Here is a 26,389-nt window from a genome sequence, read left to right as displayed (position 1 = left end):
TGGTCTTTTGTACCTCCCAGGTAACTCTCCTCCCCTTTCTCCTATAGGATCCTACTGTGCTACTTGCTCTATCCCCCCCCCCCCCCCCCCCCCTCCCCCTTTCCCTTAATCCCTGCCCCAGGCTCCTTCTTTTAAAAAACCCAGGACGCTTATTTATTCTTGGGCCTAATTTGTCCCTCGAATTCTTTTGTGAGAGTGCACCTCCAAATTTTTGGAACTTTTGCGGTATGTATATTTCTATATATATATAGATATATAGATATATAGATAGATATATAGATAGATAGATCGATATATACACACATATATATATATATATATATATATATATATATATATATATATATGTACAAGTGGGTAGGGGTTTCGGCAACCAAATGGTGTTTATATATAAGAAAAAAATATTTAGAGGACTAATGTGCCATTTCTAAAAGACATGGTAAATATATTTTTAGTAAAAAATGAACGTTATGGTAAGAACTTACCGTTGATAACGTGATTTCTCTTATGTCCACAGGTATCCACAGGATAACATTGGGATATTGTCGTGCGACAGCGAAAATGGCACCAACACGGTCACGAGCTTTCTGGCCTCCCAGGATGCATTAGGGCCTCCACTATATAGTCCCGCCCACTGACTCAGTCAGATCAGTTCTTTCCACAGCAATTTTAGGCAGGAACATTAGGTAGAGACCTGTACAGGCGATAAGAACACACATGCACACCCTTCCATACAAGAAGGAAGAGGTTTAGTGATTGTCTAGATCCTCAAATCAGATGCGTCAGGGTGGGATCCCTGTGGATACCTGTGGACATGAGAGAAATCACGTTATCAATGGTAAGTTCTTACCATAACATTCATTTCTCTGGCTGGGTCCACAGGATAACATTGGGATTCCCAAAGCTATTTTAGTGGTGGGGACGCTCCTGATTGCACAGGAGGACCTTTCACCCGAAGTCTGCGTCATGAGAGGCAAAAATATCCAAGGCATAATGTCTGATGAATGTGTTTATGGAAGACCATGTGGCTGCCCTACATATCTGTTCTGCTGATGCACCCTGTTGTGCTGCCCAAGAAGGACCTACCCTACGTGTAGAGTGTGCAGAGACATTAGCCGGAATAGGGAGATCTGCATGAGAATAAGCTTCAGATATTACCATTCGGAGCCATCTCGCCAGCGTCTGTTTACTAGCAGGCCATCCTCTTCTATGGAATCCGTAGAGGATGAAGAGGGAATCTGTTTTCCTGATGGCACTAGTACGATCTATGTAGATTTTTAAAGCCCGGACCACGTCCAGCGACGCTTCTACCGCAGAAAGTCCCGATACCTGAAAAGCTGGGTATACAATTTCTTCATTCAGGTGAAACTTTGATACCACCTTTGGAAGATAGCTAGATCTCGTTCTGAGAACTGCTCTGTCTGGAAAAAAAACTTAGGAAAAGAGACTTACATGATAATGCTCCTAAATCTGACACTCTTCTGGCTGACGCCATTGCCAGTAAAAAAAGAACTTTAACCGTTAACCACTTAAGATCTGCTCTCTCAAGTGGTTCAAACAAAGGACCCTGGAGAAATTTAAGAACTAAAATCAAATCCCAGGGAGCTGCAGGAGGAACAAATGGAGGTTGAATATGTACTACTCCTTGGAAAAACGTACGTACATCCTGTAGGTCAGCAATCTTCTGCTGAAACCATACAGTCAATGCTGAGACTTGCACCCTCAAGGAAGCAACCTTCAACCCTTTATACAATCCTGCCTGCAGGAAATTCAAAATTCTAGCTACTTTAAAAGATCTCGGATTATAATTTTTTCCAGAACACCAATGAATATAGGCTTGCCATATTCTATGATATACACAGGCCGAAGAAGGCTTTCTTGCTCTAAGCATGGTTTGGATTACTTGCTTTGAAAATCCTTTAGCCTCTAAGATAGAGGTTTCAACAGCCACGCCGTCAAAGATAGGCGATCCAGATGACTGTGACAACAAGGACCCTGCATTAACAGATCTGGACGTTGAGGGAGCAGTATCGGTGCTTCCACGGACATTCTCAACAGATCTGTGTACCAATGCCTTCTTGGCCAAGCTGGAGCTATTAGAATGATTGCTCCTTTTGCCTGTTTTATCTTTCTCACTACTCTGGGTAACAGAGATATTGGAGGGAACAGATATGCCAGCTGAAACCTCCATTCCACTGACAGTGCATCTACCAGGACCGCTCCTGGGTCCCTTGTTCTTGATCCGTACCTCGGAACTTTGTTGTTTAGACGAGACGCCATAAGGTCTATCTCCGGTAGACCCCATCTGTTCACCAGTGTCTGAAACACTTCTGGGTGTAGTGCCCATTCGGTTTCCTGAATGGTGTGCCGACTGAGAAAATCTGTTTCCCAATTTAGTACACCCGGGACAAATACTGCTGACAATGCCGGGAGATGGAGTTCTGCCCATTTTAGAATGGGAGTTACTTCCTCCATCAGACTCTTGCTGTGAGTTCCTCCTTGATGATTAAGGTATGCTACTGCCGTCGTATTGTCTGAGCGGATCTGGACTGGTCTTCCTTGTAGATTGTCCTTTGCCTGAACCAGAGCCAAGTAAATGGCTCTTATTTCTAACAGATTTATTGGCAGGCGACTTTCCCTTGCGGTCAATTTTCCCTGGAACCATAGGCTTACGAGTACCGCCCCCCAGCCTTGCAGGCTGGCATCTGTTGTCAGGACTTGCCACTCTTATATCCAAAAGGGTCTCCCCTTGTTTAAATGGTCTGTCTGTAGACACCACGCTAGAGACCTTTTTACATTTACTGGAATCTTTATCATCTGCTTCTTTATCGTTTGATGATTTCCGTTCCATTTGGTCAAAATGAGATGCTGCAACGGTCTGGAGTGGAATTGCGCATATTCCACCATGTCGAAGGTTGATACCATCAGACCCAACAGTCGCATTGCTGCATGGACTGACATTGTCTGGGCTTGCAACGCTTCCTGAGCCATGACCTGCACCTTGACTATCTTTTTCTCTGGCAAGAGAACCTTCTGTAGGTCTGAATCCAATATGGCTCCCAAATGAACCATCCGCTGTGACGGATTCAGGGACGACTTCTCCCAATTTATGAGCCACCCGTGTCTCTGTAAACAAACTATCGTCTGTTGGAGATGGCTCAACAGTAAATCTTGCGACTGTGCTAAGATTAATAGGTCGTCTAGATATGGGAATATTCTTATCCCTTGTTTGCGCAGACAAGCTGCCATAACCACCATGATCTTGGTAAACACCCTGGGTGCTGTAGCTAGCCCGAAGGGCAGAGCTTGGAACTCGAAGTGTTCCTTGAGGATGGCAAACCTGAGGTAACACTGATGTGATAGTGCTATAGGCACATGTAGGTAAGCATCCCGTACATCCAGAGATACCATATAGTCTCCCGGTTCCATAGCCAACATTATGGAGCGTAGCTTCTCCATGTGGAACTTCGGGATCCATATATAGTTGTTCAACATCTTCAGATTTAGAATTGGTCGATATGACCCATTTGGTTTCTGGATTAGAAATAGATCGGAGTAATACCCCTTTTGTGATGGAGGTACTGGGACAATCACACCTGACTGCAGTAATTTTTGGACTGCTTCTTGCAGGGCATTGGCCTTCGACTCTATTCAAGACGGGCTGGTGCAAAAAAATCTTTGAGGAGGCTGCCTCCTGAATGGGAACCCATACCCCTGAGATACTACCTTCTGCACCCAGGCATCTGCTGTTGACTGTTGCCATATGTGTGCAAATTGCAGGAGTCGGCCCCCAACCCTGGAATTCTCCAGGCGGAGGCCCGTCTCTTCAGGCTGAGGGTTTCTGTTCAGGTTTGGAAGCTGGCTTTTTGCTAGCTCACTGCTTCCTACCCCTGGATTTAAACTTGGGTTGTTTAGGCTCCTCTTTAGCTTTCGCTTTACTTTGCCAGCGAAATGAGCGAAATTTTAAACCCTTGGATTTAGGGTTATAGGTAGCCGGAAATCTGACCTTTTTCGATTCAGCCTCTGATTCTAGGATATCCGATAAAGGTTTTCCAAATAATATATTACCCACGAAAGGCAATGCTTCCAATTCTCTCTTGGACTCCGCATCCGCCTTCCAGGTCCGTAGCCAAACTGCTCTGCGAGCGACTACTGTCAAGGCTGAAGCTTTAGAAGCAACAGTGCCTACATCAATTGCTGCTTCTTCTAAATACTGGGCAGATTGTCTTAAACGGCAAAGACGATCCTCTTGCTCCCTAGTAGGAGAGGGGATGTCATTCTCTAGTTCCTCTATCCATTCGTCCATTGCTTTTGCTACCCAGGCCGAAGACATAGCAGGTCTTACCACTGCTCCTACAAGAGAAAAAATATTTTTCAATAGGCTCTCTACCGTTTTGTCTGTGACATCATTCAATGAGGTAGATGACAGTGGTAAAGCAGATTTATACACGAGTCGCAGAACATGTGCATCTACTTTTGGAGGAACTTCTCTCTTCGAACAATCCACAGCAGGAAATGGATAATAAGAATCCCATCTCTTAGGAATCTTATACTTTTTACTGGGCGCTGTCAAGACTCATCCATCATTTCCGTCAACTCGTCTGACGCTGGAAATTCAGCTTTCACCGATTTTGTTTGTTTAAATACAGGTGCTTTTGCTTTTAACGCTGTCTTGGCTGGCTCTTCCAGAGAAAGCACAGCCTTCACTGCATTAATAAGTTCAGCTACATCTTCTGAACTTCTGAACTAAAGCTCTGCGACTGATCATCATACGGAGTTGAATCTATTGTTTCCGCATCATCATCCGATGTATCATCTTGTGTAGTCTGCCATACAGACTTATCTGTCTTAGTCTTACCTGCCCCTTGGTTGCTTGTAGAGGCTACTGGAACCAAACCATAGGAAGGGAGCTGCATGTATGGGTTCATAGTGTAACCTAACCCTTGAGGTGGTGCTACCGGAGCTAACCTGTCCGCTATTGAAGACAGAGTCTTTGCGAACATATTCCATGGTGGCTCTACTGGAGGTTGAACTAACTCCTGTTTTTTACTTCGCTGAAAAGCGAAACAGTTGCACACAAACCCTCATAAGTGACCAATTGATTCATATCAATTACCCCTGACTTACAAGATAAGCATGTTAGGGTTATAGGAGTGCTTGGTAAATTCTCCTCATCACTTTTGCCGCTCATAGACATGGTATTAACCTGTTATCGACTACACACTTTGTGACTGAAAAACACCCTATATGTCAGTATATAGAGGTGAGATCAATCTGACCACAGTGCACCTGATTTGAGGGTCAGAACAGGACTGACATTACACAGAAAAGTCAGCACACATACTAGCAGTCAGTCACATGTTAAAGCATTAGACATTGTCATATGAGAATACAACCTCCATAATAACTTCAGTGTAGCTGTGTCCTGACCCCTCTAGTAAGAGGAAGTCCATAGACTCACCGTCTCCCCATGCTCCGGCCACAGCCTGGTTACGTCTGCTGGACCTGCTAGAACATCCGACACAGACGCCCATCGAGACAGCACTGTACCGCGGAGGTAAGCGTTGTTGCGACCCGGTGGGGAGTTGTTGGAGCGACTCTGTCTAATATGCGTTTAAGACGCTGTTAAGAGAAGTCGCTCAAAAACCAAAACAGTAAGTCTATAAAAATAAATTCATGAAAACTTAAGGCTGTTTTCACAGCAGCCCTGTGACCATGCGGCTTCCTGCCGCACCAAGCAAAAAACTGATCTGACTGAGTCAGTGGGCGGGACTATATAGTGGAGGTCCCGATGCATCCTGGGAGGCCAGAAAGCTTGTGACCGTGTTGGTGCCATTTTCGCTGTCGCTCGACAATATCCCAATGTTATCCTGTGGATAATCCTGTGGACCCAGCCAGAGAAATGAACAATTTATTTTCAAAATACATAAGACCACTAATTAAAAAGGAATAATTCTCAATACATAGCTACATATATCCTAAACTGGTGGAATGGTATATGGTATTTCCTGTATGACCCTCCATTTTTAAGTTAAGCTCTTTTACAAAATTACTATTTCCTTTTTTATCCTTTTTATGTTATGAGCAAATACTTATATTTATATATTTTTTAATACATATATAACTCCCTTTTTATAAGATATTCACATATACCATTCCACCAGTTTAGGATATATGTAGCTCTGTATTGAGAATTATTCCTTTTTAATTAGTGGTCTTACGTATTTTGAAAATAAATTGTTCATTTTTTACTATAAATATATTTACCATGTTTTTTTATAAATGGCACATTAGTCCTCTAAATATTTTTTTTTTATATAAACACCATTTGGTCGCCAAAACCCCTACCCCTTTGTACTCATCCTAATTTTGCACAGCATCTTACCAATGCTAAAATTCTAGGGGACGGCTGACGTCCTATTATTTATAAGGGAGTGTTTTTATATATACATTAGTTAAAAAAAAAAAATTCAGGTGTTTTTCCCTCACAAGTGGCGCTACACTTCTATTATACATACACACATACATACATACATATATATATATATATATATATATATATATATATCATACATACATACACAAAAAAAAGGTTCCCAAGGGAGCTATCTGAACATGTAGTTAATAACTTTTTCCGATCACCAAAATATGACTACAATATGTAAAAAGACTTTTATTCACTGTTTGACATAAACCACAGTTTGTACAATCACTGTGTAATCTGCTTAAGAACCATACATCAAATATTAAAAGCTTAAAATTCAAAACATGAGTGATGTAATCGATATAAAATTTCTTAATCCAATGACATCTCCAATAGATCAATGGATGTCTGATGATCTCACAACCGTGAGTAACCCAACGCGTTTCATCAGGGGTCTTAAACATCAAAGAAATTGACAATGATAAGAACACTGAAGTGAAGTCTACTTTAGACAACAATTAGGTTTGAGCTTTTCTGCCAGGACTGTGGCACCTCTGAGCAGAAAAGCCCAAACCTAATTGTTGTCTAAAGTAGACTTCACTTCAGTGTTCTTATCATTGCCGTTTTATACTGATATTATATAGAGTGAGACTATCACCGCCATACCATTGCATACCGTATAAGGTTATTCAAATTTCTTTGATGTTTAAGACCCCTGATGAAGCCCTTCGGATGAAACGCATTGGGTTACTCACGGTTGTGAGATCATCAGACATCCACTGATCTATTTTGGAGATGTCATTGGATTAAGAAATATTATATTGATTACATCACTCATGTTTTGAGTTTTAAGCTTTTAATATTTAATGTATGGTTCTTAAGCAACTGTGGTTTATGTCAAACATGTGAATAAATGTCTTTTTACATATTGTGGTCATAATTTGGTGATCGTTAAAAGTTATTAACTAAATGTTCAGATAGCTCGCTTGGGAACCTTTTTTGTGCACATTCCTATTGTGTTCTCCATCGAACAGGGGGTACCTCCCGAGGTGAAGCTTATCATAGCGCAGAATTAGGTCTATATTCTATCTATCTATCTATCTATCTATCTATCTATCTATCTATCTATCTATATATATATATATATAAAACCCAGAGCCTAAAATTTTCAGTTTTAGCAGCAGGGAAAAAACAATGCAATATGGCCAGCCTTACTTGCTCGGCTGCTGTAACAGAGACAGAGGAGATTGAGAGCTCGTTCCTCTCTGCCTCTAGTCTCCTCTAAGCACCAGCAGGCTCTGCTGGCTCCACATGCTGCCAGGGATCCGTCTCTTCCTTCCTCCTCCCTGCAGCCTGCGCACCCAGCCAATGACTGAGCCGCAGGCTGCTGCTTCAACCGCTATTGGACAGTTGAGCCGTCGCTCAGCTGCCCTCTACTCTCTGCTATGCAGTGCTGCGGCTGATAGTTTGCCTGCGAGATCTGTTGCTGCGGGGAGCCGGGACCGCGCAGCACCGCAGAGCGGATCGGTAACAGCGATCCGATCTGTGGAAGGAGGCCCCTTTTAGAAAGGAGGGCCCGGGGTACTTACCCCCAGGACCCTCCCCTTAATCCGGCTCTGGTTGAGCTTGTTACATACATTGCGCCAGGTAGCCCCTTATACACATTGCGCCAGGTAGAGCCTCTTATACAAATTGCACCAGGTAGCCGCTTAAACAAACTGCACCAGGTAACCCCTTATACAGACTGGAGTGCCACCCAGCATTATGTGGGATACGGCCAACAGGAGCCAGCCAGGGGGAGAGTGCCGCCCAGTGCACCTTCATGCCGCAGCACCCTGGGCACCTGCCCTACTAGCCTGCACCAAAAACCGCCACTGACCACTAGGTACAGAAAGGTGTGGGGAATCTGTTCTTTTGGATACTGTGGTCATCTCTGGACCATCTACATTTTTTGTGGCTGGAACAAACACAGATGACTTGTCCTAAGGGGTTTCAGTTATGTGACCAGCGGTCACAATACCAGCCCCATAACCCCGCCCGCTCACAATTCCGATGGTCGGCATGCTGACCAGCAGGGACTATTCCCACTCGTGGGTGTCCACAACACTCAGAGTGGGAATAGAATCTGTGGTGAGCGCAGCGAGCCCGTAAGGGCCATGTTGCGCTCGCTCCCACCGGCATTCCGCTGCTAGGATACCGACGTCGGTATGCTGACTGCAGGTCACGCATACCACACCCGTCCTAAGTCTCTATTAAGATTAACATAATAAAGAAGATGATCACAGAAGTTTGTAGGTGTTAATGTGTTTCATTAGCTAGTTTACTTCATGTCCCATCGCCGATTAGAAGTAACTGCAGAAGCTGCCATGTGAATGCAGAAGTCCCCTTTCCATATTTATATGTATTTCACAAGAGGATTCCATGAAAGTTTTTTTTCTACCAACAGAGCCAATTTTTCAAAATGAGTGGGGGTACCCCTCGATGTGACTGAGAGATGGCATGCAGAGGCATGAGTGGCAGCACAAATATTAGGGGTGCTCAAGCAGAGCTGGCTCTTATGCTTTTTATTGTTTTGGGGAAATGGGTGAATATATTAGTTTGCGCTTAGACCATTATGTTCTGCTGTACTGCTACCTTTCTTATGTGATGGAGATTGAAATTGCATACCTGCCTGAATAAGCCTTAGTACTGTATATGCTGCTTGCTACTACTGATGAAAAGACATTCAGAGGTGATGCTAGAAGCAGAACAATAAGAAACAATGCTACATTACCGTATCCCAGTCCATTTTTTCAACATCCACAAAAAGTCTCATGAGTTCAGGAATAGCAAGAGATGGGTGAGTGTCATTGAGCTGTATGGCCACCTAAGGAAGAGAACTAAGTGTTAGAAAACACTGGAAAAGAAACATTGGAGGTTATGAAGAAGATCAGTACGGAAGAGGAAAATATTACCTTATCTGGAAATGCTTCAAAGGATGTACGGACTGCATCGCGGGACCCAAACTTAGAGGACTTGAACCGTCTGATTATATCTTGCAGTGTGGCAGCCACCACAAAATACTCCTGTTTCAGACGCAACTCTTTACCTTCAAAAAACTGGAAGTGGCAGAAGTGTGAATTAAAACAAAAAAGGATAAGTTCAACATTTTAGAACATTCTAAACAGATAACAGTTATTAGTAGTGATGAGCGGGTTCGGATCCTCGGAATCCGACCCGCCCGAACTTCACCTTTTTTTTACACGGGTCCGAGCGACTCGGATCCTCCCGCCTTGCTCGGTTAACCCGAGCGCGCCCGAACGTCATCATCCCGCTGTCGGATTCTCGCGAGACTCGGATTCTATAGAAGGAGCCGCGCGTCGCCGCCATTTTCACACGTGCATTGAGATTGATAAGGAGAGGACGTGGCTGGCGTCCTCTCCGTTATAGTAGAACACAGAGTGACTTAGTTAGTTATAATTGTGGGGAGGATTGGGGACGGGGAGCAGCTGTTAGGGAGTACAGTGCAGGGTTTTGATTATACCACCAGTGAGTTTAATCCTTTGTTTCTCTGCCTGAAAAAAACGCTCCGACCACCATATCTGTGCTCACTCAGTGTGCTGCACTGCTGCATGATATATCTGTGCTGAGTGCACTGCTCTGCTCACACTGCCTAATTGTGGGGACTGGGGAGCAGTTATAGCAGGAGTACAGTGCACAGTTTTGCTGACAGTGACCACCAGTCCAGTATACGTTTGTCTGCCTGAAAAACACTCCTGTGTTTTTTTTTCTTTTCTTCATACTAGTTTAGCAGTCTGCTGACAGTGTCCACCAGGTCCGTTATACAGTATATTATATATATAAGCAGCAGTACGGTAGGCCACGGCTGTACCTACCTCTGTGTCGTCACTCGTCGTCCATAAGTAATATAATACTATACTATCCACCCATCTACATTGTATACCTGTGGTGGCTTTTAGTTGTGCGCAAAATATGGAGAACAAAAATGTGGAGGTTAAAAAAATAGGGAAAGATCAAGATCCACTTCCACCTCGTGCTGAAGCTGCTGCCACTAGTCATGGCCGAGACGATGAAATGCCATCAACGTCGTCTGCCAAGGCCGATGCCCAATGTCATAGTACAGAGCATGTAAAATCCAAAACACAAAAGATCAGTAAAAAAATGACCCAAAAATCAAAATTAAAAGCGTCTGAGGAGAAGCGTAAACTTGCCAATATGCCATTTACGACACGGAGTGGCAAGGAACGGCTGAGGCCCTGGCCTATGTTCATGGCTAGTGGTTCAGCTTCATATGAGGATGGAAGCACTCATCCTCTCGCTAGAAAAAAAGAAAAGACTTGCGGCAAAAGCACAGCAAAGAACTGTGCGTTCTTCGAAATCACAAATCCCAAAGGAGAGTCCAATTGTGTCGGTTGCGATGCCTGACCTTCCCAACACTGGACGGGAAGAGCTTGCGCCTCTTTTTTTCTTTGCGTCATGTGCTGTTTGAGGAGTATTTTTTGGAAGGGCCATCCTGCGTGAGATGGGCCAGGTGTTTGTGCCGGCCACTAGGGTCGCTTAGCTTACTCACACAGCTACCTCATTGCGCCTCTTTTTTTCTTCGCGTCATGTGCTGTTTGGGGAGTATTTTTTGGAAGGGCCATCCTGCCTGACACTGCAGTGCCACTCCTAGATGGGCCAGGTGTTTGTGTCGGCCACTAGGGTCGCTTAGCTTACTCACACAGCTACCTCATTGCGCCTCTTTTTTTCTTTGCGTCATGTGCTGTTTGGGGAGTATTTTTTGGAAGGGCCATCCTGCCTGACACTGCAATGCCACTCCTAGATGGGCCAGGTGTTTGTGTCGGCCACTTGTGTCGCTTAGCTTAGCCATCCAGCGACCTCGGTGCAAATTTTAGGACTAAAAATAATATTGTCAGGTGTGAGGTGTTCAGAATAGACTGGAAATGAGTGTAAATTATGGTTATTGGGGTTAATAATACTATGGGATCAAAATGACCCCCAAATTCAATGATTTAAGCTGTTTTTTAGGGTTTTTTGAAAAAAACACCCGAATCCAAAACACACCCGAATCCGACAAAAAAAATTCGGTGAGGTTTTGCCAAAACGCGTTCGAACCCAAAACCAAAACACAAAACCCGAAAAATTTCCGGTGCACATCACTAGTTATTAGTGTCCCTATTAGTTGAATAAAAACTTAAATGTATAAATGTTTCATATTGCTGGAACACTCATGCCCAGCCACCATGGATCTGGAGCCTAGTGGATATTCAGATTTAATATTTGGGTGTGTCATTTACATTGATAAAAAAAAGAGAAAAAACAAAACATCAACATCACACAGAAAGAAAAGCTGTGTATGAGGGAACCTCTATGGACGTTACGCCACGCACTAGGAAACCTGGACTGGAAATTTCTAGGACATAGGCATACTGTAGGGAAATATGAGGTCTATGAATTAAGCACTGAAAGGAGTGGAGAAGAGAATCAGTTGAGTAGTTGCCCATAGCAACCAACCAGCTCCTACCATTTTATAGAATGTACTATAAAATGCTAGCTAGCAGCTGATTGATTGATTGATTGATTGATTGATTGATTTGGGCATCCTCTCCACTCAGACGGGTTTGCTACATCTCCCTAAAAACTCTGAGAGCTCCTGGAGGGCTGCCATATATCAGAATGATTTTCCTACAGGGGAGGCCTAGTTCTGACAGATATTAAGCATTTGGCATTCAGTGAAATCACAGTTTATATACAAGTTCATCTTTAATAAAAAAAATAAGTGTTATGGTAGACTAACCATTGATAACTCTCTTTCTGCAAGGTACATTGGGTTCCACAGGGAAACATCGGGGTGTAGAGTGGATCTTGATCCAGAGGCACCAACAGGCTAAAGCTTTAGGCTGTCCCATGATGCATTGGGGCCTCCTCTATAACCCCGCCTACAGGCACTGAGAGCTCAGTTTCGTTAACCAGTCCAATGCAGGAGCAGGCAAGAGAGAAGGCAGATGTTAATCACATAGAACCACATTCTCAAGACAGGAGAGTGTACCAGTGGCTAATGTCATACAAACCCATAGCAGCAAGGTGCGTCAGGGTGGGCGCCCTGTGGAACCATGTACCTTGCAGAAAGGGTGTTAACAATGGCAAGTCTACCATAACACTCCTTTTCTGCAGCAGGATACACTGGTTTCCACAGGAAAACATCGGGGATGTCCTAAAGCAGTGCCTCAAGGGAGGGGATGCGCCTTAGCGGGCATGAGAACCCGGTGTTCCAAGGAAGCATCCTGGGAGGCAGAAGTATCAAAGGCATAGAACCTCATAAACGTGTTCACTGAGGACCACGTAGCCGCCTTGCACATTGTTTTGCGGACGTGCCACAGCGGGCCACCCAAGAAGGTCCAACAGACCAAGTAAAATGGGCTTTAATAGCAGCAAGAGCTGGGAGGCCAGCCTGCGCATAAGCTTGTGCAATCACCATTCTAATCCAACTGGCCAAGGCTTGCTTGTTCGCAGGCCAGCCATGTTTGTGAAAACCAAACAAGACAAAAATGGTATTTGACCTCCTGATAGAGGCAGTCCTCTCTACATATATATGGAGAGCCCTTACCACATCCAAAGACCGCTCTTTGGAGGACAAATCAGAAGAGATAAAGGCCGGAACCACAATCTCTTGGTTAAGGTGAAATGATGACTCCACCTTAGGTAAATAACCGGGGCGAGTTCGTAGAACTGCCCGGTCACTGTGAAATATCAAAAAGGGTGAACGACAAGACAAAGCGCTTAAGTCCGACACCCTTCTTCCAGAGGCAATAGCCAGCAAGAACAGGACCTTGGCCGTGAGCCATTTCAGGTCCACCGACTCAAGAGGTTCATTGGAGACTCTTGCAGGGAATTCAGTACAACAGACATATCCCATGGAGCCACAGGAGGGACATAGGAAGGCTGAATCCGAAGGACACCTTCAGTGAAAGTATGAACGTCAGGTATAGACGCAATCTTTCTCTGAAACCATACTGACAAGACAGATATGTGAACCTTGAGGGAGGACAGACGAAGACCTAAGTCAAGACCTTGTTGCATAAAAGCCAGGATTCTGGACGTTCTGAATCGATATGTATCATAATACTTATCAGCACACCAGGTGAAGTGAGAATTCCAGACCCTGTAATAAATCCGGGCAGATGCCGGTTCGCAGGCCTTCATATAGTTTGGATAACCACCTCGGAAAATCCTTTTGCCCTCAGGAGTGATGCTTCAAGAGCCACGCCATCAAAGCCAGTCTGGCCAGGTCTGGGTAGAGATAAGGGCCCTGTACGAGGAGGTCAGGGTGCTGAGGAAGTGCCCATTGATGCTCCATCGATAGACCCTGCAGGTCTGAGAACCAATGCCATCGAGGCCACGCTGGAGCGGCTAGAAGTAGTATTCCTCCTTCTTGATTGAACTTCCATAGTACCCAGGGCAGGAGAGACACTGTAGGGAACACAAAGGGCAGCCAAAACTTCCATGTAACTGCCAGAGCACCTACAAACGCTGCTTGAGGATCCCTGGTCCTTGATCCGAAGACCAGAACCTTGTTATGGTGTCGAGACACAATGAAGTCTACGTCCGGTAGACACCGCCTGTCCACGAGGAGTCAAAAGACTTCTGGATGAAGAATCCACTCTCCGGCATGCATGTCCTGGCGACCAGTGAAGTCCACTTCCCAGTTCAGGACACCCGGAATGATCACTGCCGATATGGCGGACAGATGTCGTTCCACCCAACAAAGGATTTTTGACAATTCCTTCATTGCCATGCAGCCTCGAGTGCCACCTTGATGGTTTATGTATGCCACCGTGGTGGCGTTGTCTGATCGTACTTGAACAGGCCAGTCCAAATGGCTGTGCCTGGAGTTGGAATGGCGGTTGCCATTAGCAAACCGCATAAACTGCTGATGCAATAGGTATATGCAGGTATGCATCCTGTATATCCAGGGATACCATACAGTCTCCAGTCTCCATAGCCAGTACAATGGACTGCAGTGTTTCCATACGAAACCTGGACACTCTCACAAACTTGTTTAAAGATTTGAGATTCAGTATAGGCTGGAAGGACCCATTGAGTTTCACGAGAAACAGGGTGGTTAATAACCTCTGCCTCTCTGGGACTGAGGTACTGGCACAATCACTCCTGTACTCAGGAGGGAACTCACCACAGTTTGTAAAGTTTGCGCCTTTAACGGATCCGAAAGGAGGGCCATAGTGCAAAAACTGTCAAGGGGGACATCTCTTTAACGAGACAGCGTACCCGTGAGAGACAACTTCCAGTACCCAAGCATCTGAAGTGGTATTTAACCAGACCTGGGTGAATTGTAGAAGTTGGCCTCCCATCCTGAGATCCCCCAGAGGGAGGCCCGCCCCGTCATGCAGCATGCTTGTCATGTTTTGAAGCAGGCCAACGGGCTGCCCAGGATTGTTTGGACTTGAGCTTTGTGGTTTTGGGAGCACTAAATTGTCTCGGGTATGCCTGACCTTTTGAATTCCCTTCAGGTCAAAATGATCGAAAAGTGGTACCTATTGCCTTCTGCAGAAGGATTAGTAGTGGGGAGAAAAGCTGTCTTAACGGCTGCTATTTCAGATACTATTTTATATAGGTCTTCCCCAAACATAATGTCCCCAGTGAAGGGGAGTACCTCCAAGGTCTTTTGGAGTCCAGTTCCACTTTCCATGACCTTAACCACAATGGAGGTCATTCTGACCCGATCACACGCTGCAGTTTATCGCAGCAGTGCCATCGGGTCAGTACTGCACATGTGCCGGCGCCGCAGTGCGCCGGTGCATGCCAGACGGTCGGTCGAAGGCTGTCGTTGCCTAGCGATCGCCTCTGCCTGACTGACAGGCAGAGGCGGTCGCTGGGCGGGAGGGGGATGGATGGCGGCGCTAAGCCGCCGTTTAGGGGGTGCAGTCTGGCCAATGCAGGAGTGGCCGGACCGTTGGGGGGGCAGGCCGCTGCGTGACATCACACGCAGCTGCTGCGACCCGGGCAGCGAAGAGGTTCTCCCGGCCAGCCGCAGGAGCTGCGCTGGCCGGGAGGTACTCCTCAAATGCAAAAGCGTCGCATTTCTGCTGGGGGGGGGGGGCACTGACATGCGGGGTGGACTAGCCCTGTGCTGGGTGTCCCCCCGCATGTCTGAGTGCCTGATGGTAGCTGTGCTAAATTTAGCACAGCTGCGATCAGATCAGAATGACCCCCTATATGCGGTGAGCCAGGACAGACGTGGTCGACGCCTCGGCTGCCAATACATCCACCTCAGAGGACGCCTCCTGAACATGTTAGGTGGCGGTGGTATTGTGAGACAGGTATTGTCTGGGATTGTCAGATATATCCTCGGGCAGCTCTTCCTCTAATGCCTGAACCCACGCCTCAATACCTTTTGCAGCCCAAGAGGCAGCTATAGTAGGTCTATGAATCCAGTAAGGGAGTATACAGACTTCAGGCATCCCTCCACATGCTTATCTGTCGGTTCCTTCAGTGAGGTGACAGGCAGAGTGGATGACACCACGAGACGGGTGACGTGAGAATCCACCAGGGGTGGTTTCCCATTTGTTACATAACTCTGCAGGGAGGGGATAGCGAGCCAAGGCCCATTTTGGCAGAGGGAATTTACTCCCTGGGTTAGACCAGGGTTCCCGTCTGACATCCACAATATGATCAGAATGTGGTAATATAGTTTGAACAAGTTTTCTTTGCCACAGTAGTGGAATCCTCATTATCAGTCATTTGAAGGATAAGCTATTAGCATCCACTAAGGCAGGGACAGGAGCGGATTGGTACGCTGGGACGCCGGACCAGATTCCATTTGGCCGGTCTGGTCGTCCCCACAGTGCCGCCCGCCATTCCCTAATGGCGGCCGACTGCCGCGCTGCCGCGCAGCATTAACAAAAAAACTGAATGAAGCTCAATCAAGCTCCAAGAAAATGGCCGGCATCAGAGCTGCCCCCTACACCCATAAGTCTTTGCAGAGCCAGTCCATCACCACAGACAGCTCCGCCTCCCCTCCAGCTCCAAAAGGAGCCGGCAGCAACCCAATTCTGAGTTGACTGTAGTGACATTCAGGCAGTAAGTACCAATACTTGATAATTATATTATATAGTGCACCTGCCCTGTTTAAAAAAAAAAAAAATAGCTGCACAATATATATAATATAATTTATAATATATATATATGTATGTATATATATATATATAGAGAGAGAGAGAAAATAGATCAGTGTGCTTGTCCCAGTCAGTATTCCCGTACTCACATATGTGGTCCACCAACCACAACTCAGTCAATGGTATATCTAATTTCCTGTTCCCGAACTCAGCGTATTCAGGATGTATTTACAGTCACAGAAAGGCTCAATAGCCAAATGTCCACACCCCTCCACTTTTTTCAGGCAGCTGCTAGGTTCTTCAAAAAAAGCCACTAGGTACACATAGCCCAAGGAAAATCTACAAACAGGAAGAACAAACAAAGCACCTATGGTGTAGTCATTTTGATGGTCTGTCACAAGCAAATATAAAAATGCGTACCGAATTACGGCTTGAACCAATGCATATCAGTCTACTATTCTCTAGTCCGGGTATCTCAGGATCTATAGATGGCAGGGAGACACAAACATTCACTATATAGCGTAGTAATTTGAAGTCTGTCTGACTTCATCGAGGGGACCCTTTGATGAAGTCAGACAGACGAAACGCGTTGGATGTACCTCACTGATTCCATATACTAAGATAAGCTCAAAAACTTGGAAAATAACAACGGGTGCACTGCATTGATGGGTAGTGCCAATTTTTTCCTTTTTATTCTCACTGAAAAACCTGCTATGTATATGTAATAGATATACCATTCTTGGGTGTGCAGTTGCGCTCTGGTATACGCATGCCTTGGTGCATTAAACCACCAAAGGCGTGCGAATACCAGAGCACGACCACACACCCAACAGTGGTGTATCTATTTTAGTTGTGACAAAATAGGGTGAAATACATGTATAATAACAGGACAAAATAGTTCAGAATAGACTGTTTAATTTGAATGATATTTAATAGATAAACATTTAACTGGCTAACAGTGTAAGTGAATAAAATACATAATTTTTTTCTGAAATGTGTATGTCAGTAAGGCGGGGATGTGCTACTGTGAGTGAGGCGGGGATGTGCCGCTGTCTATGAGGCTGGGATGTGCCGCTGTCTATGAGGCGGGGATGTGCCACTGTCAGTGAGGCGGGGATGTGCCACTGTCAGTGAGGCTGGGATGTGCCGCTGTCAGTGAGGCGGGGATGTGCCACTGTCAGTGGGGTGGGGATGTGCTGCTGTCAGTGAGGCGGGGATGTGCCACTGTCAGTGAGGCGGGGATGTGCCACTGTCAGTGGGGTGGGGATGTGCTGCTGTCAGTGAGGTGGGGATGTGCTGCTGTCAGTGAGGTGGGGATGTGCTGCTGTCAGTGAGGTGGGGATGTGCTGCTGTCAGTGGGATGGGGATGTGCTGCTGTCAGTGGGATGGGGATGTGCTGCTGTCAGTGGGGTGGGGATGTGCTGCTGTCAGTGAGGGAGTGCCGCTGTCAGTGCCACCCTAGTGAGGCGGGGATGTGCCGCTGTCAGCAAGGCGGGGATGTGCCGCTGTCAGCAAGGCGGAGATGTGCCGCTGTCAGTGAGGCGGGGATGTGCCGCTGTCAGTGAGGCGGGGATGTGCCGCTCTCAGTGCCGCCCCAATGAGATGGGTATGTGTCGCTGTCAGTGAAGCGGGGATGTGCTGCTGTCAGTGAGGTGGGGATGTGAAGGAACAGGGTAGGGTATACACTGCTCAACGTGGCTGACCAGACACTAAGAAAATATCGAATCGGAGGGAAATGATGGACGATCCAGCATGCAGATCAATATTTTCGATTGGGTTGGCCGCATACACGCTACAATTAACTGGATGATCTTCCCAATATCGGCGTACCTGCTACATAATTGTAGGGTGCATGCCCAGCAAAACAGTTGGATTTGTTTACAGATGGTGTTGTAAGTAGTACAGGTGTACTGTTATGCTTGGAACTGTGGTTACTGGAGAATACTACACAGTCTTGCTTCCAAGAAGAACAGCACCTCAATGCCGATGCCCTTTCCAAGAGGTTTGTAGGTCCTGTTCCTCCAAGCAACCCAATGGTGAAGCTAGGGGAGGAGGAAGAAGGCGAGGTGGGTGACCTCTGGAAGGTAGTGGAAGGCTGTGTGTGTACCTGGGCGGATGACACAGGTAGGGGTGGGCAAGGCAGAGAGCTAGTCTGAAAATAGTGTAGCTTCACCAGGGTGGTTGAAGCTAAGGGGGGAGGATTGTGGCAGAGACAGCATTTTTACATGTGAAAGTAATGTGGAGGATCCAGACCAGGTTTTGGAAGCAGTAGCAGAATCCCAGGTGTGTGATCAGCAGCACCTGGGATTTCCTGTTATAAGTAGAAATGAGCGGGTCCGGTTCCTCGGAATCCGAACCCCCCCGAACTTCACCCATTTTACACGGTTCCGAGGAAGACTTGAATCTTCCCGCCTTGCTCGGTTAACCTGAGCGCGCCCGAACGTGATCATCCCGCTGTCGTATTCTCGCGAGATTCATATTCTATATAAGGAGCCGCGCGTCGCCGCCATTTTCACTCGTGCATTGGAGATGATAGGGAGAGGACGTGCAGCGTTCTCTCAGTTGTATTCAGTGTGCTGCAAATATCTGTGCTCAGTGTGCTTTATTGTGGGGACTGGGGACCACCAGTATTATATAGTAGGAGGACAGTGCAGAGTTTTGCTGACCAGTGACCACCAGTATTATACGTTCTCTGCCTGAAAAACACTCCATATCTGTGCTGCATTGTAGTATATAGTAGGAGGACAGTGCAGAATTTTGCTGACCAGTGACCACCAGTATTATATCAGTACGGTACAGTAGTCCACTGCTCTAACTACCTCTGTGTCGTCAAGTATACTATCCATCCATACCTGTGGTGCATTTTAGTTGTTGTGCGCAGTATATATAGTAGGAGGACAGTGCATAATTTTGCTGACCACCAGTATATAATATATAGCAGTACGGTACAGTAGTCCACTGCTCTACCTACCTCTGTGTCGTCAAGTATACTATCCATCCATACCTGTGGTGCATTTTAGTTGTGCGCAGTATATATAGTAGGAGTACAGTGCATAATTTTGCTGACCACCAGTATATAATATATAGCAGTACGGTACAGTAGTCCACTGCTCTACCTACCTCTGTGTCGTCAAGTATACTATCCATCCATACCTGTGGTGCATTTTAGATGTTGTGCGCAGTAGTAGTACAGTGCATAATTTTGCTGACCACCAGTATATAATATATAGCAGTACGGTACAGAAGTCCACTGCTCTACCTACCTCAGTGTCGCCAAGTATACTATCCATCCATACCTGTGGTGCATTTTAATTGTGCGCAGTATATATAGTAGGAGTCCAGTGCATAATTTTGCTGACCACCAGTATATAATATATAGCAGTATGGTACAGTAAGGCCACTGCTCTACCTACCTCTGTGTCATCAAGTATACTATCCATCCATACCTGTGGTGCATTTTAGTTGTTGTGCGCAGTAGTAGGAGGACAGTGCATAATTTTGCTGACCACCAGTATATAATATATAGCAGTACGGTACAGTAAGCCATTGATATATTACTGGCATATAATTCCACACATTAAAAAATGAAGAACAAAAGTGTGGAGGGTAAAATAGGGAAAGATCTAGATCCACTTCCACCTCGTGCTGAAGCTGCTGCCACTAGTCATGGCCGAGACGATGAAATGCCATCAACGTCGTCTGCCAAGGCCGATGCCCAATGTCATAGTAGAGAGCATGTAAAATCCAAAAAACCAAAGTTCAGTAAAATGACCCAAAAATCAAAATTAAAAGTGTCTGATGAGAAGCGTAAACTTGCCAATATGCCATTTACGACACGGAGTAGCAAGGAACGGCTGAGTCCCTGTCCTATGTTCATGGCTAGTGGTTCAGCTTCACATGAGGATGGAAGCACTCATCCTCTCGCTAGAAAAATGAAAAGACTTAAGCTGGCAAAAGCACAGCAAAGAACTGTGCGTTCATCTAAATCACAAATCCCCAAGTAGAGTCCAATTGTGTCGGTTGCGATGCCTGACCTTCCCAACACTGGACGGGAAGAGGTGGCGCCTTCCACCATTTGCACGCCCCCTGCAAGTGCTGGTAGGAGCACCCGCAGTCCAGTTCCTGATAGTCAAATTGAAGATGTCACTGTTGAAGTACACCAGGATGAGGATATGGGTGTTGCTGGCGCTGAGGAGGAAATTGACAAGGAGGATTCTGATGGTGAGGTGGTTTGTTTAAGTCAGGCACCCGGGGAGACACCTGTTGTCCGTGGGACGAATATGGCCATTGACATGCCTGGTCAAATTACAAAAAAAAATCACCTCTTCGGTGTGGAATTATTTTAACAGAAATGCGGACAACAGGTGTCAAGCCATGTGTTGCCTTTGTCAAGCTGTAATAAGTAGGGGTAAGGACGTTATCCTCCTAGGAACATCCTCCCTTATACGTCACCTGGAGCACATTCATCAGAAGTCATTGACAAGTTCAAAAACTTTGGGTGACAGCGGAAGCAGTCCACTGACAACTAAATCCCTTCCTCTTGTAACCAAGCTCCTGCAAACCACACCACCAACTCCCTCAGTGTCAATTTCCTCCTTAGACAGTAAAGCCAATAGTCCTGCAGGCCATGTCACTGTCAAGTCTGACGAGTCCTCTCCTGCCTGGGATTCCTCCGATGCATCCTTGAGTGTAACGTCTATTGCTGCTGGCGCTGCTGTTGTTGCTGCTGGGAGTCGATCGTCATATCCCAGAGGGGAAGTCGGAAGACCACTTGTACTACTTCCAGTAAGCAATTGACTGTCCAACAGTCCTTTGCAAGGAAGATGAAATATCACAGCAGTCATCCTGCTGCAAAGCGGATAACTCAAGTCTTGGCAGCTTCGGTGGTGTTAAACGTGTGTCCGGTATCCAGCGTTAATTCACAGGGAACTAGAGAATTGCTTGAGGTAGTGTGTCCCCGGTACCAAATACCATCTAGGTTCCATTTCTCTAGGCAGGCGATACCGAGAATGTACACAGATGTCAGAAAAAGAGTCACCAGTGTCATAAAAAATGCAGTTGTACCCAATGTCCACTTAACCACGGACATGTGGACAAGTGGAGCAGGGCAGACTCAGGACTATATGACTGTGACAGCCCACTGGGTAGATGTATTGCCTCCCACAGCAAGAACAGCAGCGGCGGCACCAGTAGCAGCATCTCGCAAACGCCAATTCGTTCCCAGGCAGGGTACGCTTTGTATCACCGCTTTCCATAAGAGGCACACAGCTGACAACCTCTTACGGAAACTGAGGAACATCATCGCAGAATGGCTTACCCCAATTGGACTCTCCTGGGGATTTGTGACATCGGACAACGCCACAAATATTGTGCGTGCATTACATGTGGGCAAATTCCAGCACGTCCCATGTTTTGCACATACATTGAATTTGGTGGTGCAGAATTATTTAAAAAACGACAGGGGCGTGCAAGAGATGCGGTCGGTGGCCCGAAGAATTGCGGGCCACTTTCGGCATTCAGCCACCGCGTGCCGAAGACTGGAGCACCAGCAAACACTACTGAACCTGCACCGCCATCATCTGAAGCAAGAGGTGGTAACGAGGTGGAATTCAACCCTCTATATGCTTCAGAGGATGGAGTAGCAGCAAAAGGCCATTCAAGCCTATACAGCTACCTACGATATAGGCAAAGGAGGGGGAATGCACCTGACTCAAGCGCAGTGGAGAATGATTTCAACGTTGTGCAAGGTTCTGCAACCCTTTGAACTTGCCACACGTGAAGTCAGTTCAGGTACTGCCAGCCTGAGTCAGGTCATTCCCCTCATCAGGCTTTTGCAGAAGAAGCTGGAGAGATTGAAGGAGGAGCTAAAACGGAGCGATTCCGCTAGGCATGTGGGACTTGTGGATGTAGCCCTCAATTCGCTTAACCAGGATTCACGGGTGGTCAATCTGTTGAAATCAGAGCACTACATTTTGGCCACCGTGCTCGATCCTAGATTTAAAACCTACGTTGTATCTCTCTTTCTGGCAGACACAAGTCTGCAGAGGTTCAAAGACCTGCTGGTGAGAAAATTGTCAAGTCAAGCAGAACGTGACCCATCAACAGCTCCTCCTTCACATTCTCCCGCAATTGGGGCTGCGAGGAAAAGACTAAGAATTCCGAGCCCACCCGCTGGCGGTGATGCAGGGCAGTCTGGAGCGAGTGCTGACATCTGGTCCGGACTGAAGGACCTGCCAACGATTTCTGACATGTCGTCTACTGTCACTGCATATGATTCTGTCACCATTGAAAGAATGGTGGAGGATTATATGAGTGACAGCATCCAAGTAGGCACGTCAGACAGTCCGTACGTATACTGTCAGGAAAAAGAGGCAATTTGGAGGCCCTTGCACAAACTGGCTTTATTTTACCTAAGTTGCCCCCCCTCCAGTGTGTACTCCGAAAGAGTGTTTAGTGCAGCCGGTCACCTTGTCAGCAATCGGCGTACGAGGTTACTTCTACAAAATGTGGAGAAGATGATATTCATCAAAATTAATTATAATCAATTCCTCCGTGGAGACATTCACCAACAGCAATTGCCTCCAGAAAGTACACAGGGACCTGAGATGGTGGATTCCAGTGGGGATGAATTAATAATCTGTGAGGAGGAGGATGTACACAGTGAAAGGGGTGAGGAATCGGACGATGAGGAGGAGGTGGACATCTTGCCTCTGTAGAGCCAGTTTGTGCAAGGAGAGATTGATTGCTTCTTTTTTGGTGGGGGCCCAAACCAATCAGTCATTTCAGTCACAGTCGTGTGGCAGACCATGTTGCTGAAATGATGGGTTTGTTAAAGTTTGCATGTCCTGTTTATACAACATAAGGGTGGGTGGGAGGGCCCAAGGACAATTCCATCTTGCACCTCTTTTTTCTTTAATTTATCTTTGCATCATGTTCTGTTTGGGGACTATTTTTTAAATCTGCCATCCTGTCTGACACTGCAGTGCCACTCCTAGATGGGCCAGGTGTTTGTGTCGGCCACTTGGGTCGCTTAGCTTAGCCACACAGCTACCCAGTGGCGGATTTAGGGGGGGGGGCACCAAGGCACGTGCCCCCCCTGTCATTTTTAGTGCAGACTGACATGCGGACGAGCGTCCGCATGTCAGTCTGCGGTCTCGTTTCGTCCCCTGCTGTTAGGAGGGACACGGAGGGCACAGTGCGCGCCTCTCCTGTGTCCCTCCTGGGTCTCCGGCGGCCGCGGGTCTCATAAAGGAAGTGCCGTTCGTGAGCACTTCCTTTATTACAGTGACCCGCGGCCGCCGGAGACACAGGAGGGACACAGGGAGGCGTGCACTGTGCCCTCCGTGTCCCTCCTAACAGCAGGGGAGCGGGGGGAGCAGCGGCGGCGGCGGAGGAAGGGGGGGGACGGGGGACGCACGCACTGGGGGGGAATATCTGGCACTGGGGGCATATTTGGCAGGGAGGGGGGGAGAATATCTGGCACTGGGGACATATATGGCACTGGGGGGAATATCTGGCACTGGGGGCATATCTGGCACTGGGGGGGTATCTGGCACTGGGGGCATATGTGGCACTGGGGGGGGGGATATCTGGCACTGGGGGGAATATCTGGCACTGGGGGGATATCTGGCACTGGGGCATTGTCTGGCACTGGGGGCATATGTGGCACTGGGGGGGGAATATCTGGCACTGGGGCATATGTGTCACTGGGGGCATATATAGCACTGGGGGGGGGGGCGATATCTGGCACTGGGGGCATATGTGGCACTGTCGGGGAATATCTGGCACTGGGGGTATATGTGTACCTGGCACATGGGGGGGGGCTATATTTGGCACTGGGGGCATGTGAGTACCTGGCACCGTGGGGGAATATCTGGCACTGGGGACATATGTGGCACTGGGAGCACAGCCCTAGCAACAAGGACTACCTCCTAGCAACGAGCATGACACCCAGTGCATGAAACCCCTGGCAACGAGCATGACACCCAGTGCATGAAACCCCTGGCAACGAGCATGACACCCAGTGCATGAAACCCCTGGCAACGAGCATGACACCCTGAGCATGAAAACCCCTGGCACCGTGCATGGAACCAAGAGCATGAAACCCCTGGCAACGAGCATGACACCCAGTGCATGAAACCCCTGACAACGAGCAGGTATTTGAAAAGTAATTAGAAGCCTTACTGTAGGACTTAATGTGTAATGGGCATTACGGTGTGTGGCATAATGTATCACGGACATTGCGGTGTGTGTCAATGTGTCACAGGCATTACGGTGTATGGTATACTATATCGCTGGCATTGTGATATGTGGTATAATGTCTCAGGGTCATTGCAGTGTGTGGCATAATGTATCACGGACATTGCGGTGTGTGTCATAATGTGTCAGGCATTACGGTGTGTGGTATACTATATCACGGGCATTGTGGTATGTGGTATGTCTCAGGGTCATTGCAGTGTGGCATAATATATAACGGGCATTGCGGTGTGTGGCATAGGGTATAACGGGCATTGCGGTATGTGTCACAGGCATTACGGTGTATGGTATACTATATCACGGGCATTGTGGTATAATGTCTCAAGGTCATTGCAGTGTGTGGCATAATGTGTCACAGGCATTGTATGTGCTATAATGTATCGGGCATTGCAGTGTGTGGTATAATGTATCACGGACATTGCAGTGTGTGTCATACTGTGTCACAGACATTGTATGTGCTATAATGTATCAGGGGCATTGCAGTGTGTAGCATAATGTATAACGGGCATTGCGATTCCTGTCATAATGTGTCACAGGCATTACGGTGTGTGGCATAATGTGTCGGGGGCATTACAGTGTGTGCATATTGTGTCATGTGCATTATTGTGTGTGGAATAATGTCTAAGGGCCATTGCAGTATGTGGAATAATGTATACTGGGCATTACTATAAGGAGGAAAAATGACAAATAATGTAAGGGGCATGAATCAGGATTATTTTTCTTTCCTGTGGTGGCCAACGTCTGGGCGTGCAGGTTGCAAATTATGGTTTATTGAGGTTAATAATACTATGGGATAAAAATGACCCCCAAATTCTATGATTTAAGCTGTTTTTGAGGGTTTTTTGTAAGTAAAACACCCGAATCAGACAAAAAAATTTCAGGGAGGTTTTGCCAAAACGCGTCCGAATCCAAAACACGGCCGCGGAACCGAATCCAAAACACAAAACCCGAAAAATTTCCGGTGCACATCTCTAGTTATAAGGGTTTCCAGGGTAGAGTCACCTTGCTCTTGACGGTGGAATAGTTACCCAAGTGATAAACCGGGTTGTGTGAGTTAGACTAGGGACCACTGGAGCCTATCATGAGTCTGCTATGCTGAGAGTGCCTGCATGCTAGTGCCTGTATGCTACTGCCTGTAATACCGACTGCTTATGTATTTAACTTGCTATGTGGTGACCTGCTGTTCACAGTGCGGCACTAGAATGGAGGTACATATCAGAATACCCGTACAATATATTCTGTAATCGGTATACTTTTTCTTAACTAACGCTTTCTGTATAAAGACATGTAGAATACTCAAGTGTTTGTAAAGACACAGCGCTGTATACAGGCGGCTTTACAAGAGAGACCTTGCCCAGCAATCCCGGGGACCAGCAGTAGCTATGCTCAGAAGATGGTGCCCAGCGTCTCTGTCAGGGAATGAGGGAGTGTGTGAGGCAGCTCCAGGGTGGGAAATCTATGTGGAGATGGCGCCCTTGGCCGGGGGAAGGGCTACAGGTCAAGTGCCGGTTCCCCTATGCTGAACTTCCACTGCCGGTACTACAGAGCCTTATTAAATGGGGCGTTAGTACACCTG

The 26,389-nt window shown here is 46.7% G+C and overlaps 1 protein-coding gene across 1 annotated transcript in view; it reads right to left on the bottom strand.

The window, feature by feature from the left end:
• PYGM (glycogen phosphorylase, muscle associated) overlaps positions 1-26,389 on the bottom strand; it is a 131,323-nt gene that overhangs the window by 47,783 nt on the left and 57,151 nt on the right. Inside the window, exons 8-9 of the mRNA XM_063945209.1 lie at positions 9,379-9,522; positions 9,198-9,290 (exon numbers count right to left, since the gene is read on the bottom strand). Of these exons, the coding sequence (XP_063801279.1) occupies positions 9,198-9,290; positions 9,379-9,522 (237 nt within the window). The remainder of the gene's footprint in view (positions 1-9,197; positions 9,291-9,378; positions 9,523-26,389) is intronic.

Source organism: Pseudophryne corroboree, chromosome 11, assembly GCF_028390025.1.
Source record: "Pseudophryne corroboree isolate aPseCor3 chromosome 11, aPseCor3.hap2, whole genome shotgun sequence".
NCBI lineage: Eukaryota > Metazoa > Chordata > Amphibia > Anura > Myobatrachidae > Pseudophryne > Pseudophryne corroboree.
Note: the sequence above shows the minus strand (reverse complement) of the source record. Positions and strands in the feature narration are given on the sequence as shown.